The sequence below is a fragment of the Octodon degus genome, unplaced genomic scaffold, assembly GCF_000260255.1.
Source record: "Octodon degus isolate 3935 unplaced genomic scaffold, OctDeg1.0 scaffold00051, whole genome shotgun sequence".
NCBI lineage: Eukaryota > Metazoa > Chordata > Mammalia > Rodentia > Octodontidae > Octodon > Octodon degus.
Window position 1 is genome coordinate 4,990,821 of NW_004524627.1, and position 18,467 is coordinate 5,009,287.

Genomic DNA, 18,467 nt, shown 5'->3' on the forward strand with positions numbered 1-18,467 from the left:
TTTATTCATTAAGAGAATGTAACTATATATCTATCCTAACCATTTTGAATACACAGATACAAAATGGACATTCATCTGTATCCCCTTTTTTGTTAAGTTCTGTTATTTGAATATTTTAGGTGTGTTAACTCAGCAAAATATTCTAAAAGAGTCCAGTATCTATCTACCTTTAGTAGGAATTTTTTTCAAAGATGAGCTCTGTTCTTTGTCACGTTTTGTTTATTCAATTTATTTTTTATTTAATGTATATCTCTATGGGTTGTCCGCCTTTACTCCAGTTTTTTGGTTTTTTTTTTTTTTCCCCCTCATCAAATTGTCCTGGCTTCACACATTGGTAACTTGCTTGAGTTGGTTCTTATGTCCTTTATTTTTTTGGTGGAACCAGGGATTGAACTCAGGCTCTTGCACTTGCCAGGCAAGCGCTCATTCTACTGAGCCATCTCCCTGGCCCCTCTTGTATCCTTTTGAAATTGCTTTTTCATTTTTTAAAATGCCTTTATCATTTATTTTATGGTACTATATTTTCTAGGTTTTCTTGTATTTTCCCTGCCCTGACCTGGAATCAAGTGTTAGTCTATAGAAACCTGGCTTCTTTTTATTATAGGATGGTAACTAGACATTGCTTTAAGAATATATGCGAGGGGCCGGGGAGATAGCTCAGTAGAATAAGTGTTCACCTGGCAAACGCAAGGGCCTGAGTTCAATCCTCGGTTCCACCAAAAAAAAAAAAAAAAAAAAGTGTATATGCGAATCTCTTTTAATTATTTGTAGAATTTTGTGTATGTTTTCTTGCTTATTGGGGGGTTGGGGAAATTCATCAGATTTTTCAAATGTTAGTCTTTGATTTGAAGGAAGTTAATGTCTTGAATTAAGATTCCAGTATATTTATGTCCATCATACCCTTGCATGGAACTTTTTCTTTATAGGCATGTGGATATGTCAAATATGTCGACCTAGAAAAAAAGGACGAAAACTGCTACAAAAGAAGGCAGCACAGATAAAACGGCGCTATGCTAATCCAATAGGACGCCCAAAAAACAGGTTAAAGAAACAAAACACGGTGTAAGTTGTACTTATGGCAAGGTGAGGGGAGAAAAGAATAGGGCTTTCTTTATAGTGTAGGATTCACTTTTTTTGTTTGGAACCCCTCCCCCATTTTTTTATAACTTGTGCTTTATATAATAATGGCTGAAACTTCCAGAGCCCTTACAAAGTGCCAGCCACTGTTCCATGTGCCTTACGTGTTCTTAAATTGCTTAATTCTCTTTATAGCCCAATGAAGGGTAGGTACTGTTGTTACTTGAATTTTTCAAAGGCAGAGGGAGATTATCTTGTATAAGATTGTATACTAGGTATTAAGCTGGAATTAAAACCCAAGTACTCTGACATCTTTCCTTTGTATTACTTCTTATAAAAGTAGGGAAGAAAAACTGTTAGTATTTGGGGTCTTCCTCTCCTGATTCAGTCTCAGTTATTTGTATGTGTTAGGTGCACAAATCACTGGGTAGGTTCTTCATATTGGGATGATAACTAAATCTTGTTTTTGTGTTCTCCCAATATAAGATGTGTTTTCATTAGATAGCGGAAATTAGAAATTGTGAATTAGAAAACTGGGCTATATCTGGAGGAGATGGAGCATGATTTAGTAGCTAATTCTGTCCTGATCTTTGAGGATATGTGAAATAGCTTCAGAGCTGTACAACTTCTTCATTTTCAAAATGTTTACCAACCTTCCTTCATTTCATACTATCATGGAGATGATGTAGCTGAGTAAGCATCAATAGCTGGAAAATGAACCAGTGTTATAGAATATATGTGTGGTGCATGTGTTTATGTACATATATTTCACTACAAGGGGATTGAATGTAGGGCTTCATGCATGCTAGGAAGGCACTCTGCCACTGAGCCACATCCTTAGCTCATTTGAAAAATCGTATTTTGAGACAGGGTCTCATTAAGTTGCCAATATTTTTATTTATCTTTTTAAATGTCTACAGGGTCTACAGGGCCTCACTACACAGATAGGACTCATAGTGATCCTCCTGTTTTCAGCCTCCCAAGTGCTAGGATTATAGGTGTGTGCTACCACACCCAGTCTCAGGCTCAGTGTGCCCCAGAGGCGGGGCTGACACAGCACCCTGGGGATCAAACCCGGTCCCTGCACCTGCCTAGTGCTTTAATCCACTGAGCTATCTGGCTGGTCCTTATTTTTGATCTTTAAATCAAACGTTAATATTCCTATACAATGATCTTTTGATTTCTGACTTCCAGCAAAAAAACCATCTCTGTTTAGAGGTAAACGTATCACTGAGTTGGTACAAAAGTCACAGCATCATGGAGCTTTATGCCTGGAAAGGATGCTGTTCTCTGGTCCAACTCTTGTTTTATAGTGAAGGAATATGATAGAATATGATTTGTCCAAGATGTATAAATAGTAAGAGGCAGAATTATGACTTGAACATGTACTCTGATCTCTGACTTAGGGTTCTTTTTAGTTTTAATAACTGTGCTTCTTGGAAATAGTTGTTTCCTATCATACTATTTCTCATTTATATGCTACTCATAGTATATTATATTTTTAATATGCTCCTAAAAATAAAGCTTTAAGTATATATTTACTAGATTACTTATTAAACATAAATTTTACGATTTCTTTTAATAGTTATATATTTTTTTTCCCTTTTTGATTCTTTAGATCAAAAAGTCCCTTCAGCAAAGTTCAAACTGGCCCTGGAAGGGGTCGGAAACGTAAAATCACTCTCTCCAGCCAATCAGCAGCATCATCAGAAGAAGGATATTTAGAGCGAATAGATGGCTTGGATTTCTGCAGAGATAGCAGTGTCCCCTTGAAGTTCAACAAGAAAACCAAAGGGCTCATTGATGGCCTTACCAAATTCTTCACCCCTTCCCCTGATGGGCGGAAAGCTCGGGGGGAAGTGGTAGACTACTCTGAGCAATATAGAATCAGGAAAAAGGGCAACAGAAAATCAAGCACTTCAGATTGGCCCACAGGTAAAAGTTTGAAACAAACCTAGAAACAAAAAGTATTCCAAAATTGTATTATTTAGAGTAATACTAGTTATCTCAGTTATATTCAATTATAAAAAATTGTTTATGGAAGTTAAGATCTATTGAACATACATGTAACAGGAAGTAGAGGCTAAAGTTACAAGTAGACTAGTGGAGCTTTTAGGCAACAAAAGAAGTTGCCTTTTGGTAGAAGCACAGAGAATTTACCATTTGGGAAATAACATTGAATCCAGAACAATTTTGTATTCCACAGATTACTGAATAAATCATATAAGAATCACCATGAGGCTAGCTTTATTCTTGGTAAGAAATTGGAAAAGTGGGGCCGGGAAGATGGCTCAGTGGAATAAGCGCTTCCCTGGCACGCGTAAGGGCCTGAGTTCAATCCCTGGTTCCGCCAAAAAAAAAAAAAAAAAAAAAAAAAAAAAAAAGAGGAAAAAAAAGAAATTGGAAAAGAGCAGAGGTAATGACCACTATTGATCTAAATATACAATAAAGACCAGAATATATGCAAATCCAATAAGGTCTCTAATATTTCTATCTCATCTTGGTACATATTTTCATTTATAAGTTTCATGGATTAAGAGAACTATAACTGCAGACTGTTTGGCCATATATTAGGCTGAGTTCCCTACCTTTCAAAGCAGACATCTATGGAGAGAACTCAACAGTTTAATACATAATTTAAGAAGAATTTGATTAGCCGTCTGGGCAGTTATAGCTTATAATGACCTCATTACAGAGCCATGAGTTTAGAGGACCTAACTCTGTAAAGGGCTTTTTGAGAAAAGTAGAAGAATAATTATGAATTCTTGGACAAAAAGGACCAAATTACAGTGTCTCTTAACTTTGATTTCCTCCCCCAAATGTTCCATTGGTAAGTGATTGTATTCAGTGCTTCTTCATTCCTGCATATAGAGTGGTTGGTTGGTCTGCTGCAGGAGAGAATGTTTTCATCCTTTTCAGTGTTCTCCTTTGCTGTTCGATTGATTTTTTTTTTTTTTTTTTTTTGCCAAAGTAGCAGTCAGCTAGTTTACTCGTTAAGCATTCAAGAGTTTGCATGTAGATGTGCTTTTAGTCTGAGCATGTTTATCTAAGAAAATAGTAATCCATTTAGACTGGTCTTAGGAGGAAAGAATCTCAGAGCATTACCTAATGAAAGTCATTTTTGCTTTAAACATTTGCTCTGGATATAGATTCTTAGAAGAATGTACTAGAAAGTTTTAGAAATAGAAATTGTTAGAGGATACATATAACAGAGAACTAACACTAAACTTCAAGCATTGGTGTAGTGTTTGCTTTAATAGGCTGTGTCATTTTATAAATTGTAGACTTCAAAGAACAACGTGTACATCATCTCATATGGTGCTGCAGCCTGCTATACTAGATCTGGGTCTACTTGCGTCTGTGTCATGCACCTAGGGGGCATTATAGTTATATAGTACCTTTAGATTGTACTTTTTTTTTTTTTTTTCGGTTTGGAAATATTGTCAACAATGAGTCTTTGTCCTTTTTCTTCTTGTACAACATGAATAACAGACAGCCTGTATGTACAGTCGATTTGAAAAGAACTGTCACTGATTGGTCTTTTCAGCCATACTCATACAAAGAGGAAATGAGGCCATCAGCAATGTCATCTTCAAATGCAAAGGATAATGATCTACATAATCCCCAAATACCTTTCACTAATTTTTTTGCCCAGTTGAGGAAGAGCCATCATTTAGTGGATGATTATCATAATTTTTCATACTTACCCAGAGGATTATCAACTGTGGTCCTCAGGTTTGTGGAGTTTGTGCTTTAACAGGGCACCCAGAATGTCAGGGGAGTTAGTATTTCCTGGTATCAGTTAAGGTAGCTACTCTGAAGATTATCTTTTTGAATGTTGATACATTAAACTCATACTAAAAGTGTCATATTCATTCTATTTAAAAATTTTATATTCCTTAGATCCTTGTTCTGCCTATTAAAATGTAATCTCTTTTAATGATGTTTAAATTTGGTTATATTGTATTTTAGGAAACTTTAAGTCAACTGAGGATTTTCACTAAAAGGCAGATATAATACGTAAAATTCTTTATTGAGCAGTATCTTTCTAGCAGTTTAATGCTGTTCTTTTATATAAGTAATATTAAGGTCTTCATATTAAATGCCCATGTACTAAATTAAGATAGTAGAAATAACACAGTAGCTCTTTCTTTATGCGCAGACAATCAGGATGGCTGGGATGGCAAACAAGAAAGTGAGGAGCGGCTTTTTGGGAGCCAGGAAATCATGACTGAGAAAGATATGGAATTATTTCGTGATATCCAAGAACAAGCACTGCAGGTAAAGTTGGATATTCAAGTTGGACAATTAAGTAATTTGTTCATGGATAAGAAAAAATTATTTTTACTGTGGGTAAAACAGTAGGAGGAACTTAACCATTTATTTTAAAAAGAGAGGGATGTGCATATGTGTGTACCTACTGGTTAGGATTTTCCTTTCAAACCCAAATGCTTTCTGCTGGTTCGGATTTTCCTTCCAAACCCAAAATGCTTTGGTTTTATATATATAAATGCATTGTTTTGATTACCAGTATTAGATGTGTCAGTTTTATGTATTTTCTGTTTTATTATGTGAAGAATAGTTTGGAATTTGACCAAACAGAACGCTTCTTGTATATAATGAAGTACTGTATTCATTAATTCAAGAAATGTTCCATCTTAATTCCTTGTGACACATAGCAAGATGTAAATACATAGAATTTACTTTGTACCAGATAGCATCTCCTGTATCTGGTGCAAAGTAAATTCTATGTATATGTGAATAACAGAATTTTTTCCTCAAGCCTAGGAGAAACTTACAATAAAAATTTCAATATGAGAAATGCAGTTGTGGAGTACATGGTACAGGGAGATGACTCAAGGGAGGTCGGAAAAGGATTCATTGTGGACAGGGAGTAGTTTATCAGTACAATAGGCAGTAAAAAGGAACAGTTGAAGATAGGGGATAGCGTGATTAATTGTGGAAGTTAAGTGGTTTAGGATAAAGAGCCTAGAGTATAGAAGATAGTAGGAAATGAGGTTGGGTAAAGTACAGAAAATAGATCATGAAAGCTATACTCATTTATCTTGTCTCTTCTTTCTTTGCCACCAACCAGTTTACTATATAAATGAAGCTGAGTTCTCTGTTTTGTGTCTTGAAAGTTAACATTGGTAAGGCTTATGCCTTAACTAAAACTGGATTAAGAGACCTGTTGCTAAATAGATTATGTCTGTCATTGTGTGAATGCTTTAGAAAAATAAAAAGAGAACTATAATAACTCACCAAACATTTACTCAGCATTCTACTATATTGCAATTTGATGAAGCATTGGTTGTGAGTCAGATGAACATGGTATTAAATCTTGGTCTGTCCTTTACTAACTTCTGCTTTGGGAAATTTGCTTCACTTCTCAAGGCCCATTTCTTTCTTTTCCTGCTAAAAAATAAAATAAAATATTATAGGTACTGTAGTAGAGATCTACATAAGGTTTAGTGGGACTTTGAAGTGGGGAGCAGTTAACTTCCTGACTGGAAGGACTTTTCCCTCTAAGTTGTAGGCACAGTGCTAATGTCTTTTTATTCCTGATTATTGTGCATATTTGCTTAAAAAATAAAAAAGGACATTCTCATACATGACTATGATCCAGGCATCAAGTAAATAACTTGTCACAAAGTGTTATTATGTATTATGACATTATTCATGTGGTTCGTTTTGTTGTCATGTCTCTAGTCTCATCAGGGTCAGTTTCACAGTTCTGTCTTTCATGACCTAAACACTGTTGAAGTATACATGTCATATATTTACAGCATGTCCATCATAGAGCTTGTTTTATGATTCATCATGATTTTACAAGCCATAGAGGTGCTTCTCACTACATCCTGTAAGGAGGTGTGAAATATCTCTTGGTCTTACTGCAGTGATACAGTCTTAGTTTATGTGGTTAAGAAGGTGGTATTCTGCCACGTGTTTCTCTATAAAATGATTTTTTTCTGTAATTATCCTACGGTAACATACTTTGAGGCCATGAATGTATCCTGTTTCTCATCACTTTTATTCATTATATTTAGCGTCTAGTAATTTTTGCCTGAAAAATCAACTTTGTCTGAAACATTTTTTTCTAATTCTGCCATTTCTTTTATTAATTGGTATTTTAGAAGGAAGACCATTTTCTACTTCCTATTTATTCATTCTTTTTTTTTTTAGACTCAAGTTATTCTATTTTATGTGGTGTATAGCTTGTTACTATTAATATTTATTTTGATGTTTAAATTGTTTTTAAGTTTGTGTGGAGGGTGGCTTTTGTCTTTTTGATGTGTCTTATTGTTTTTATTGTGGTCACAGTGTAATGTCCTTGACTCTTTTCTAGCCTAATTCCCCAATTTCTTTTAGTGAAGAATGGGAATAAATGGTAACTGTCAGTCAGCTTTCTTTCACTGTGATGAAAGCACCTGAGATAATCAGCTTAAAAGGGAAGATTTATTTTGGCTTACAGTTTTAGAGATTTCAGTTATACTTGGCCATGTTCATTTGTGGCCTGTCACAAGGTGGCACATCATCACAGTATACATGTGGTGGAGGGGGCTGCTCACCAGATGGTGGCCAAGATGCGAAGAGAGAGAAGAAAGTAGAGTTAGGGTCCGTTTACCCCTGAAAGAGTATACCCTCAGTAACCCAACTTCTTTCCCTTAGGCTCCACCTTCTAAAGGTTCCAGCACCTTCTAATAGTACCACAGGCTGCCAGCCAAACCTTAAATATGGCCTTTGGAGGACATAGAAGATCCAAACTACAATAATAATTTTATCTTTATATTTGCTTAGGCCCAAAGAAGTATCATCTTTCATTCTTTTGTTTCACTTTTTTCCTGTACATTTCAGTCTGTCAGCATATCTTTCTGTTCTGCCTTCAGAATCTGTCCAGAATATGATTGCTTCTTACTCCTTTGCACCCACTGTCATCTCTTACTTGGACTGCTGTAATAGCTCTAAAGCCAAATTAATCATTTTCAGACTTAGCTTGAGGCATACCACTCCTCTGCTCAGAAAACCTCCAGTGTCTTTTAATTTTATTTGGAATTTTTAAAATCTAAAATTCTTACCCTCCTCTCCAAGGTTTCATGTGATCTTGGCTGCCTGTTTTGCTGCCTTTCTCCAGATACCATTGTTTTTGTTTATTCTGTCTCCAGGCTTAGGTCCCTTCCTCCTGCCATATACCTGCCAAGGAGTCTTTGCACTTGCATCTCCCTTGCTCTTGTTGCTCTTGATATAATCTAGAGGGCTTGATGGCTCCTGGCTTATTGCTTCCTTTGTTTCTCTGAGTGTTATGTTTGTCACAGAGACTTCCCTGACTCCCAGACTACTTTTACCCAACTCTGTTCCCTTACTGCATACTTTTTTTACATAATACAGTACTTATCACCTCCCGACTTTAAGCACTTATTTCTAGAATGTAAGTACCTTGAGAATAGAAACTTTCTCTTTGGCAAGTGACTGCTGTGTACTGAGTACAGTGGTACCTTGATTCTGGTTGCAGAGTTGGATGAGAACTGTATCAAATTCAATGGTTTGGCTCACTGTTGACCTTAAGAGAAAATTTGATATGATTCTGTCCAGTTCAGTGGAGAGAGTTGAGCGTGTGAGCCAAAGTACAACTGTAGTTGGTTCAGTAAACATTTGTTTAATGATTAGATATTCGAATGAAAATTTCTGCAAGCAGAAATGGGGTTGGAGTTGAAATAATAGGAATATCTAAAGAGAGATATGACTGGGGAGAACTAGAAGATGATGCTAAACCTTGCTGAAGCTGCCTCATGAAGCTCTCATAAGCAAGACAGTAAGTAAGCAGTCATAAAAATAAAACTATAATTTCTAACTGAATGCAAAGAGATTATATTATGGAGCTTTTGATCAAGATTACTGGGAGTCAGGTTGAAGGCTATGTGACAAAGGCAGACTTAAGGAAAAATAATTACACAGAGAACTAAAAAATGAATACAAAGACAGCAAGGCAGAGAGCTAGGGAGAAAAGAGAAAAAAATATTTTTCAAACAGGCAGTGGGATACCTGTCTGGCTTCAGCTTCTTGGGAGGCGGCTAAAACAGGAGGGTCAGTTGAGCCCAGGAGTTCAAGGCCAGTCTGGACAATATAGCATGACCCCAATTTTGGTGAGGTGGTTTAGAGGCCCTTATATGAAGAATGGATTGGAAATAAGCAGGAGTACAGTGAGGGAAGTCATTTTTGCAGAGATTAGATGAAAAGGTGGTAATTTGGACTAAAGAGATGGTGGTAAAAATGGGACGAAAGTAGATGGGTTTAGAATATATTTGGAGATGAGATCAGCCAAACTTGGTGATAGATTTGGTGTGTTGTTGTTTGTTTTGAGGGAAATAAGATGTTATCAATGATGACCCCTGGGTTTTCTCACTTAGTGTAATAGTGAAAGTAGTATAAAGTCAGTTGGGAAAGTTAGTAGTGATTAGATTATGTTTTCATCAATAAAAGAATTCATAAAGATAGTGTGTAGTTATTTTTGAGAGCAGAGATTTGGCTTAGTACAAGCTACTTCAACCTGTGCTTGCTTGTTCATTTGTTTGTTCGTTCATTCATTCATATTCATTCATTCACATATGCAGCTGGGTATCAAACCCAAGCCAAGTTCTTTACCACTGAGCTAGCTATACTCACTGTCCTTTGTTTTAAGTATTTTGCAGGAAGATTTTACTTTGGGGTCTGAGATAGTCATAAGAGTAATGCCAGCAAGAAGTAAATGATAAAGACTTCAATGTTGGAATCCATCCGGCCAACAAACCTATCATTTTTGGGGTGCATATTATGTTACAGCAACTATTTTAAATGTAGAAGCTTTAAGGAAGGTATAATTTTATTCTCATAGTTTCTAGTAGGAAACATCAAAAGGAGACATGAAAAAGTATGAAATTATCTCTTAGAATGAGTGACTGGAGTGGGAAAGCATTAAGGGTCTATTTGAGGTTAAGGATTATGTATTATAAATGGACTGATTCTGTGGATTTTTTTCCCCAATCATGTTGAAATTTTGTTGATGACAACTTAAATTATGTAGAGAATTGAATTAGTAAGGGTAGGATTTTGTTGTTGAATCAATGGAAAAGAAAGTTAAGGGTATATGCAAAGGCAGTATTTTAAGGGAAGACAGATTTGGTGAGAGAAAAGAGCATGAGGATGAAAGGCTGGTAGGATCACTAGATTATAAGTCCTACAAAGGGAAAAGATCAGAGAACTGAGGACAGAATTCTGATGTTATCAATACTTAAGGGTAAAAGAAGTAAGAAAGATGCAAGTATAGAACTAAAGGCTATACTACAGTACTTCCTTGAAAGTAGTCTCATGAGCTTTTGTGGTATAATTTGATATCACTCTTTAGATAGAACATGATCCTTTATCCACAACTGAAATCTAAGGAATATTGAAAACCTAAAAAAGAAATTTAGTGGTAAAATTTATATGATATAAACTTTACCTTTTTAACCATTTTTAAGTGTATAGTTCAGTGGTATTAGATATATTTGCATTGTTATACACCCATTTCCACTCTCTGTTTCCAGGTCCTTTTCATCTTTTATCTGGCGAAACTGATAAGGTGTAACCAAAGTAACACTTTTTTTCCTCCTTGCCAAGCACTTATATTTTGTGTTAATTTTGCTACTCAGGTATCTTGTGTCAGTGGACAACGTTTGTCCTTTTATATCTAACTTATTTTCTTTAACATATTGCATCCAAGTCTTACCTGTATTTTAGCATGTATACTAGTGCCGAAAAATATTCCATTGTATTATAGCACCACATTTTGTTTATCCATCGATCTGTTAATGGACAGTTTGGTTGTTTCTACCTTTTGCTTATTGTGAATAGTACTGCTGTGATATTTGTGTGCAAATACCCATGTGAACATTCTTGTTCATGTTTTGAACAGTTGCCATTCTGTTTTCCACAGCAGCTGCACCATTTTACATTCCCACTAGCAGTGAGATAGGGTCCTAACTTTGTATTCTCCTCCATATTTGTTATTTTGTGATGTTTCATTTTTGAAATAATAACCATCCAAGTGAGTATAAAGTAATATTTTATTGTGATTTAATTTGCATTTCTGTAATATTAATGATGTTAAACATCCTTTCATATGCTTATGATTCATCTGTATGTCGTTGAAGAATGAAATGAACATTTTACAACTCATTTTGTAGTAAATCTCACTTTTCCTAAACTCTCTTTTTGGAAAAACATGATCTGAACAGATATGAGTCTGTTTATGTCCTAGTTAATGTGAGTTTTCATATATAATAAGTCTCCAACTTACAAACAAGTTCTGTTCCAGGAGAATGTTCGTAAGTTGGATTTATTCATAGGTCTGACAAAGTCTTATACACCTTTGACACAAATATAGTGTAAAGAAAAACACAAACAACGCACACAGAGATTGTAAATTATTTTTACTTTTATGATTACCTTAAAGTGGTAAGATAGACATGTGAACTGTTCCCATGATTTGTTCATATCTATGAATGTTCATGATGCAAGGCCTGTTATTATCTGTGAAGGTTCCCAACTCAAATGTTCCAAAGTCAGGACTTGTTGTATTTTTCAAAAGAAATATTAATATATCTGATAGTGGTATGTTGCCCCAAATCTTAATGGGCCTGGGCATTTAATATGTGTATGTATAATTAATATTTTTCTAAAATTAGAAAAACTCAGATTTTTAAAAACTGTCTTAAAGGTTTTGAATAAAAGATGGTAGACTGGTAATTTTTCTTTTTGGAAAGCTTAAAATTCTAATTAAAAAAAATATACAAACTTTTTGAATTTAGAATATTTACTAGTTGAGGGCTTACCTGTATTTGTATCTCACATCTACACCTTTTTTTCCTTTTTTGTATTTAGGCTTCATGCTAGGTATTCCTACTCTGGTATTTTTCCTTCTTAAATTCTCTTGAGTGTTTTCATCCTTAAAATTAACAAGTTTTTTTCTCTTTTTGGGGGATGGATTATGCAGTTGAGTGTGACAACAGTGGAAGAAGGCACAGTGTCATTCTTACATACGTCTTTCATTCTGTAGCTTTTAATGCCGAATGACTAGAATTACTTACTTACTGTAAACTTTATGGGAAAAATGTTCCAATAGCAGAAAACATCTCTTTTTCCCACATTTCTTTTTCTTTTTTTGCGGTACCAGGGATTGAACTCAGGACCCTGCTCTTGCAGGCAATTTTCCCCACATTTCCATATTGATACAGAAAAGTACAAAAGATAGGTAGGTCCAGGGGAAGCTGTCAAGTGACAAGGGAGGAAAGCGCTTATTCAGCTGAGCTATCTCCCCAGTAGAATAAGTGCTTCCCTGGCAAGTACAAGGGTCTGAGTTCAATCCCTGGTTCTGAGAAAAAAAAAAAAACTGAAGGGAAGGTAAGAAGGAGAGCAGTATTTACACAAAACCTGTTTGTTATTAGTACAAGATCTAGTGTTGAAATATTTTCATATAGGAGTGGCCTCCCTGTATTAGAAATTGGAATTAGGTCATTTAATGGAACTTGAGTTTTTGTAGGAAAATAGTAATATTTTCTTACAAAGTGCTAGTAATAAAGGTTTCATTTTCTAGAAATAGGCATTTTAAAGTTTTCTCTTGGCATAGTCCAATTACTATTGCATTTAATGCCTCTCATAGCTATCTTAGATTAAAAGTCAGTTGTGGCCTGGAATATGTGTCATCTTTCAAAGATTTTGCCATACTCAGATGAGAAGGTGGTCATAGAATGGTAGAATCTGTTTTAAAAATATGTATCTTATGCTCTTGATTATATTCGATAACTATCACTTTGCAGAGTTGCATGTTCAATAGCGGAGTATTCTGGATAAAATTTTAAATGATCTTGCAAAGGTGTCCTCATTGTAATTTAGGTGTGACAGTTTGATTTTGGCAACTACTTTGCTAGTAAATGGTCAGATGGATGCAGCAGTAGTTTTTTCCCCGTATCAAGCCTTGTTAACATAGGCCTTGTGAATGGTGGAGGTGCCTCCACTCTGGAGGCTTGCACCACTGGGAATTGGAGTGGTAGAGCGTGCGCATGAGCACATGTACCAGAGTATTCACAGTTCAAAGGCAAGGGTAGGTGTGGGCAGAGGCAGAATCTGCCACAAATCTAGTTGTATTCAGACTCTTGTAGTTGCAGTAATGTGCAAACAATTATACTGGAACTGGATATCCACTTTCACATCAGGCATTCGCCTGGAGGAACACCAGGTAGCTGACTGGAGAGCCCTGGGACTGCCGGCGGGGGTGCCACTGCAGGTTCATATTTTCAGCTTCTGTGTTCTGATGTAATGCGGTCCTTGCCTCAGGAAGTTAGGTTTGATTTCTGGTATTTTCCTGTGCTCCTGCAGTTATTGTGAGCTGTGAAGATGAAATGATTCTGCTTGCTTGATTCTGGAATGTTTAAAAGATAGCACTGTAAAAACATTTTTATAATAATTGTTTTGGCTTTTGAGAATTAAAAGAAATTTTATTTTAACCTCATTTTGTGTATTACTGTAGATACTATTTTGACTTTTAGAAGAGTTCTATTCCTTGTTTGTAACAGTGCAGTTTATCCAACTGTAAGATTGCGTTTTGTTTTGAGGTATCTGAGGAAGAGCTCAAGGTCTCAGTTGGCTGAATTACAGCATGAAACCTGAGATTAGTCCCTTGGCCCTTTATAAAAAGGGATGGAGTGTTCTCAAATGAGCCTAGGTGACGAAAAGTCTTTTTTTTTGTAAAGTGAATTTATATAAAATCAGTGAATGAAGATCTTTGAGGGGTTTTTTTGTTCTGTTTTGTTTGTGTCTGCGCACTCCACTAAGTACCATATCTCAGTGATCCTTTTGGCATAATAGTAAAGGATAATTTTGATTGCTATATTGATAAAAAGTTAAGTTATTAATATTTGTAATCACTTGAGAAAGCTAAATTCTAGCTCTTTTTCTTAAGCAAATACTTATAAAGTGTGGTAAATACACATACATGATGAATCTATTGTTAGTTTAGGTGCAGAACAAATCAAATTGCTCTTGAATTTAATGTTTTAAAACCTGAATTGGGGCAGGGGAGATGGCTCAGTAGAGTAAGTGCTTCTCTGGCAAGCACAAGGGACTGAGTTCAATCCCCAGTTCTGCCAAAAAAAAAAAAAAACTGAATTTTTTTAGTAGTAGCCTATATTTAAATTGTTAGGATAAAAGTCAAACTTCATAAAGGCTTTAAAGTTCATTTATAATGTTATTATTGTTCAGATAATTGCAGGAGTGAGGGACCCATAGAGACTTTAGATTATAAACTGAAGATAGAAAAATAGGAATAGTCAGTACACTGTAAAGTTGTAGTCTGTCTTCTTACAGTTACTAATAAAAGGAATTTTAGGTGCAGAGTGACTCTTTTAATACTTGTTTTGTTACATTGTTTTTGTATTCTTACATATGTACTGTCCCTAATCAAAAAAGCATTCTTATTTATGTGTGCATACATATAGGTCATTTCCATTGTTGTGAGCTGAAACAAGTAAGTGGCAACCCCTCCTTTATCTCATGTCCTTGAATGCCAGCAGTTTCTTTTTAATAAGTCATTAAGGGAATAAGTTTAGTTAAGGAAAGTAGTCAGTATTATTAAACATAAAAAAGCAGTGACACCAACTACATTTGATTCTAAGATTTATTTTAGCAATTTAATTCTTTATTTGGATGCTCTGTTTAAAGAATAATGCAACTTATTTAAAAACTTGTTAGCTTGTTCCTCATCTTTCCCTGTATATGGAATCATGAGAAGACAGCATTTATTTAGATTCCCATCTTGTTATGTTGTGTGTATCTAATTTAGCTAACTTTTATAATATGTTTCTTGACTGCACAGAAAGTTGGAGTAACTGGTCCCCCTGATCCACAAGTTCGTTGTCCCTCTGTCATTGAGTTTGGGAAGTATGAAATTCATACCTGGTACTCCTCCCCATATCCTCAAGAATATTCAAGGTATGTGTAGTTCTACAGGTTCTTTACTTTCTGACTTAGTTTTAATTCTGGTTTAGTTTTTGGTTTTATAGTGCTGCAGAACTAGAAGGGATCTAAAGATGTTTTAATCCAGTTTTTTTACATTTAAAGAAACTAAACTGGTTTATTCATTTATTTTTGGCACCAGGGATTAGCCCTCAGGGCTTTGAATTTACCAGGTAGTCATTATTCTGATCTACATCCCTGCCCCCCAGGCTCTTTTAAATATCCACAGTAGCATTCTGTTGCAGCCAGTTAGTCCCAGCTGGCTTTATGTTTTTTCTCAACTAACCTATCAAAAATCCTTTAAACTTAGAAACTAAAACTTTAAGGGGCCGCGGAGATGGCTCAGTGGAATAAATGCTTCCCTGGCAAGCACAAGGGCCTGAGTTCAATCCCTGGTTCCGCTGGGGAAAAAAAAAGAAAAAAAGAAAGAAACCAAAACTTTACATATGGTTAGGATGAAAGAGAAATATTTTCAAGGTGAAAGAGAAATTTGCCTTAGGGCCGGCCGGCCAAATAGCTCAGCCAATTAAAGTGCCTGGAAACAGATGCAGGGGCCAGGGTTCAATCCTTGGGCTTGCCGTGCTGGCCCCGCCCCCAGGGCTCACAGAGACTGCAGTTGAGACTATGTGTGGTGGTAAGCATGCCTGTAATTCCAGCACTTGGGAGGCTGTAAACAGGAGTATCACTGTGAATCCGATCTTGTACTGAGACCCTGAATACCCTGTAGACCCTGCCCTAAAAAAAAAAAAAAAAAAAGAAAAAGAAAAAATTTACCTTTACTCTTTAAAGATTTAAAAAAAAAAAAGACTCTAAATAACTATAATATAGTTTCACTTCAGTAGCCTTTGATGTAAATGTAATAAATTTAGTGGACAGTGTATCTGTATAGGAATAATTAGACAAATAGGCTACTACGATTTTATATATAAATAACTTGGGTTTCTAAGTATAAAAACTGATCATGATCCATCCAGCTTTTTATGATAAGGTAGCTGTTATAATGGAGCTACATAAGTTTTGTGATTTAGCTTTGATATTAATAACCAGTGTAACCTTAGAAGTTACTCAGCTACTCTCTGCCTCAGTTTCCTCATCTTTAAAGTGAGGATACTATCATAGTTCTTTTTCCATTAGGTTGAAATTAAAAGAGATCATATAGGATATAATGAACAAGTTAAGTATTAGTTTGTTATTTGAAGTACATCAGCTATATTAATGCTTTCTAATCTGTGAGCTGCTTATGTCCCACCTTCCCATTTAGCAAGTGTTGTAAGAAATAATAAAGTATGATTCTCTGTGAGTTAAGTATGTGCTTTTTACCTGTCTAATAACATTGGCTGTCTGAAATATTAGCACAATTAATTATAACATTTATTTAATGCTTCAAAGTATAGAGAAAATTGTTTCCAAGAAGCTGGGAATATGCCAGTGTAGTTTTTAAAAAGACCTTCTAGAGGTCAACATCTCTTTTTTTTCCCCTACAATGTAATGACTTTCTGATACACTTTTCAAGTATGTAGCAAAATCAGAAAAGTAGGAGCAAAAATACTATTATAGACCCTTACTTCAGTGAAGAAGTCACAACTACCAAAAGAAAAGGCAAAAACAAAGCTCCAGAGAACTGACACTAGGGCTCACAAGACCACTTAAGAACCATTTACAGTTAAATCAGTTAGCCTAAACTAGTCAATAAACTATGGTGTATTCTGTATCATGGAATAACAACAATTAATCTGAGATTGTTGAGAAAGTTGGATGGGTGAGTGGGTGGAGGGGTGGGTGGGTGGATGGATGGATGGATGGATGGATAAAATAAGTCAAATTCATCAAGTACCTGCAGAACTCTGGTAACTCATTCCTCTGGAGTTTGGAAAACCTCTCTAGATCAGAAGGAAATATACTGAAGAATTCATTTCTTTATCAAATTTAAGTGACTTTTTTACATGTTTTCCTCATCACAAAAGCACTGGACTTGAAGAAGAAAGCCTGTTTAACATGTCAATCAACTGCTCCCAGGATTTTCCTGCAGACAGATTGAAACCCAACAGCAAGTCTCTTCTACTCAAGAGGAAAATGGAAATAGCCACCCTCAGTACTTGCTTTTCAAAGGATGATGAGAATAGAACCATGAGCCCTCATCTTTTAAGATACTAAAAGAATTCATTAAAAGTACTTTGTTTGCTTATGCATTTGTCAGCTGGAAGTAGATGTGAGGGAAATGGTTATCCCATTGTGAAATGATAAACATTGCCAGCAAAAAATAGTAAAAATTAAATAGAAGAAACAATTAGAATAGGTACTAAAACAGCTTCCTTCAAGCAGGGTTTTAGACACCTTCTGCATTTCTTTCTCCACTGTGATTAAAAAAAAAATCCGTTAGAAAATATTTGATAATTAATAGTGCCTTTAGTTATGAAATACTAACTGTGTATTCATTCTCTTAGTTATTTTTTTAAAGATTGTCTGTTCATATATTTATATATATTTTCAAATGATCTTAGGCTATTTGGTTTCTGAATTATTTTAAACTTACATTGACTAAAATATTTAGAGAACTTATATTTTCTAAATAATGTCCTTTACTCTTAATCTTGTCAGTATTTTTTATTCTGCATTAAATTACCTCTAAATTGTATTATTGCCCTTAAATGTTTTAATCCCAAAGTATGTAGAAACAGGCAATTGGGGTAAACAAACAACAACAAAAAAAAAAAAAAAAAAGAAAAAAAGGAAAAATCTATTGGGAAGTAAGATTATGCCTTAGGGCATGTCCCATAATATCTAAACATTTGTATTTGTATGTCTATTGTACACTAATCTTGTTTTATTTGTAGCAGTCCAATTAAGTCTCAGACAATAAGCAATATAATAGTTCTGTTTTTGATCTTTGTTGTTTTGGAACTAAAGGGTGAACTCAGGACCTGTGCACTGATCTGCTCTCTAGCCCTTGTTTTAATGTGAGGCAGGATCTCACTAAGTTGTCTAGACTGGGCTTGAACCTGGATCAGCTTCTTTATAGAGTGCTGAGATTACAACGCATGCACCGCACCTTCTACAGCTTTTACCTAAGTTTTTCTACCACTGCCTTGTGTTGCTTATAGCAAAGTTCACAGAGAACCCTGCCGTTAATTAAAAATATGACTTAAATGCATTGAAAACGAGAGAAGCTATCATCACAGGATACTCCCCTGTCTTAATTACTTTCTCACTGCGACGTAATGCCCCACACTTACAAGTTAAAGGAAGAAAGGTTTTATTTTGGCCAACAGTCTGTAGAGATTCAGTCCATAACCTGCTAGCTCCAAGGCAGGATGGCATGGCAGAGGAGAACACACTCATGGTATAGCAGAGAATCCACAGAGGAA

At 35.4% G+C, this 18,467-nt stretch overlaps 1 protein-coding gene across 4 annotated transcripts in view; it reads left to right on the forward strand.

Moving 5' to 3' along the window:
- Kat6a (lysine acetyltransferase 6A) overlaps positions 1 to 18,467 on the forward strand; it is a 149,561-nt gene that overhangs the window by 107,530 nt on the left and 23,564 nt on the right. For 3 of the 4 annotated variants that reach the window (XM_023717223.1, XM_023717224.1, XM_023717225.1), the window contains 4 exons: positions 927 to 1,062; positions 2,696 to 3,012; positions 5,240 to 5,358; positions 14,963 to 15,078. In XM_023717223.1, coding sequence (XP_023572991.1) covers positions 927 to 1,062; positions 2,696 to 3,012; positions 5,240 to 5,358; positions 14,963 to 15,078 — 688 coding nt within the window. The remainder of the gene's footprint in view (positions 1 to 926; positions 1,063 to 2,695; positions 3,013 to 5,239; positions 5,359 to 14,962; positions 15,079 to 18,467) is intronic. The other variant, XM_023717226.1, reaches the window with a different exon arrangement.